The sequence below is a fragment of the Tupaia chinensis genome, unplaced genomic scaffold (genome assembly GCF_000334495.1).
Source record: "Tupaia chinensis unplaced genomic scaffold, TupChi_1.0 Scaffold000561_1, whole genome shotgun sequence".
Lineage (NCBI taxonomy): Eukaryota > Metazoa > Chordata > Mammalia > Scandentia > Tupaiidae > Tupaia > Tupaia belangeri.
This window is the reverse complement of record NW_006160074.1, coordinates 2,095,286-2,097,268: the sequence shown is the minus strand read 5'-3', so window position 1 is coordinate 2,097,268 and position 1,983 is coordinate 2,095,286. Positions and strand designations below refer to the sequence as shown.

General features: G+C 58.2%; 1 protein-coding gene across 1 annotated transcript in view; it reads right to left on the bottom strand.

Annotated features, from left to right (window-relative positions):
• CRY2 (cryptochrome circadian regulator 2) overlaps positions 1–1,983 on the bottom strand; it is a gene marked incomplete at its 5' end in the record, with an annotated part of 37,074 nt that overhangs the window by 9,806 nt on the left and 25,285 nt on the right. Inside the window, one exon of the mRNA XM_006157843.3 lies at positions 1,192–1,332. Within this exon, the coding sequence (XP_006157905.3) occupies positions 1,193–1,332 (140 nt within the window). The remainder of the gene's footprint in view (positions 1–1,191; positions 1,333–1,983) is intronic.

The window sequence follows — 1,983 nt, the reverse complement described above, 5'->3', positions numbered from 1 at the left end:
AGTACTGGCTGGAACAGTCATGTTGGGCATGTATACATGAGTGCCCAAATACTGCGGGGCTGAGCTGGCTGCGAGGGGTGCGGAGGAGCAAGGGGCACCGTGTGGCATCCGTGATGTCTGTGTCTGGGCCTGGGCAAGGCCAGGCCTGCCAGCACCACGCGCCCGCCTCACTGAACACAGCTCCAGACGCCCAACCAGGTGGCCCCAGCCTGGCCTTGTGACCCAGATGTCTAGCCTCACTGCTCCTCTGTCTTCTCAGCCGGCAGGCAGGCACCTGGCTGGCCAGGCCCAGGCTGTACTGCGGGGCTGAGCTGGCTGCGAGGGGTGTGGAGGAGCAAGGGGCACCGTGTGGCATCCGCGATGTCTGTGTCTGGGCCTGGGAAAGGCCAGGCCTGCCAGCACCACGCGCCCACCTCACTGAACACAGCTCCAGTCACCCAACTAGGTGGCCCCAGCCTGGCCCTAAAGCAGGAGGAGGTGGGGAAGAAAAGCCGATCCACCAGAACAACCTTCCGATCTTCTGATCTAATGGGGCAGACACAGACGTGGCCCAGCCTGGGACAAGGACTGGGAAAGGTCAGGAATTCACATTTCTCCTAGAACAGCATAAAAGGCTCTTCCTGTTTTGGGGAAGGAGGAGTCATTTTTTTGGATGATATTCTAGAGGCTTTGAAGAAAGGTAAGTGCAGACAAGGAAGCACAGAGCTGAAGTCACAAGGAGGGTGACAACAGAGGAGTGGCCATAAAAGGCAAAGATGACAGGGAGACTGGGTGTACTGGTCCTCAGGCGGGGTTGGGTGGGGAGCCACCTCGCCCTCTACCCTGTTTCTGAAGGTCAGTGCTGCCCTCCGCTGGCCGGTCTGCAGAACACAGCCTGCGGGGAAGTGCAGGGCCCTGAGTCCTGCCAGGGGTCCCTTTCGCCTATGGCTTCACATCCCGTTTCTGCTTTCTTTTGGTTGGTTTGAATCACTGCAGTAGGTAGAATGTGACAAATAAAACCTCGCCTTTTCCTCAGCTGGCAAAGGAAGAAAAGGGCTTAACTTAAACTCCCTTTAGATTTTAGAAGTACAACAGTCAGCACGGTAGGATTTTTGAACTGCTGTCCTAAAAGTCACACAGTCCCTACCAGACTTCCAGCCAGGGGCCAGCAGGGTGAGCCAGCCGGATGCTGGCTGAGCTGCTGTCGCTCACCTCAGACGTCCTTGCCTGGCAGCTCTGGGTTGGGCAGCTCTGCCACCCTGGCCCGTTTGCTGAGCTCTCCGCCAGGCGGCTCCTCCGCTGCTTCCAGCTTGCGCTTCGGGGATGCCAGGCCGCTGGGCAGTGGTCTTGGGCCTGTAAGGACATGTCAGCAGGTCACACGGATGGCGTGTGCGGTCACGATCACCCTGCACTGTGCATGGCCGCTTCGTAGGGGACAGAAAGCTGCTCTCATCCCTCTGAGTGGCTCCTGGAACTGTCCCAGGAGCACCAGCAGGCCTGTTGGCAGCAGGGCCGACTCTTGGGCCCCAAACACCACGGGCTCTGGGCCAGAGGCTGCCTTGGCCTGTCTGCCATCCTTGTTCTGGAGGTGAGGTACTCCCCGGCCACCCTGGAGTGGCCTCCCGGAGCAGCAGGGAGCAGAGACCCCACCCACGGGGCCAGCCTGGCAGAGTGAACTCGAAAACCCTTCGAGTCCTTGCCAGTTCCACATTACCGACCTTTGTGCCAAAGTGGAAATGCAGCAAACACTTCTACTTTATTTAGTTTTTTCTTTTAAAACAAATTTTGTGGGACCAGCAGTTAGTGTAATGGCTATGTCGCTGGACTCCCATGTAGCTGACCGCTGTTCGAGTCCTGGACCCGGTGGCTTAAACTCACGCTGATGCGTGTGCGTGCGTGCCCAAGATCCCGAGAGAATGGAGGAGAAGGGACTGCGGCGTGGTCATGCCCCCTGGGGGATGATTTCTCGCTCTCTGTCTCTCTGTCTCTCTCTGTCTTTCTGAC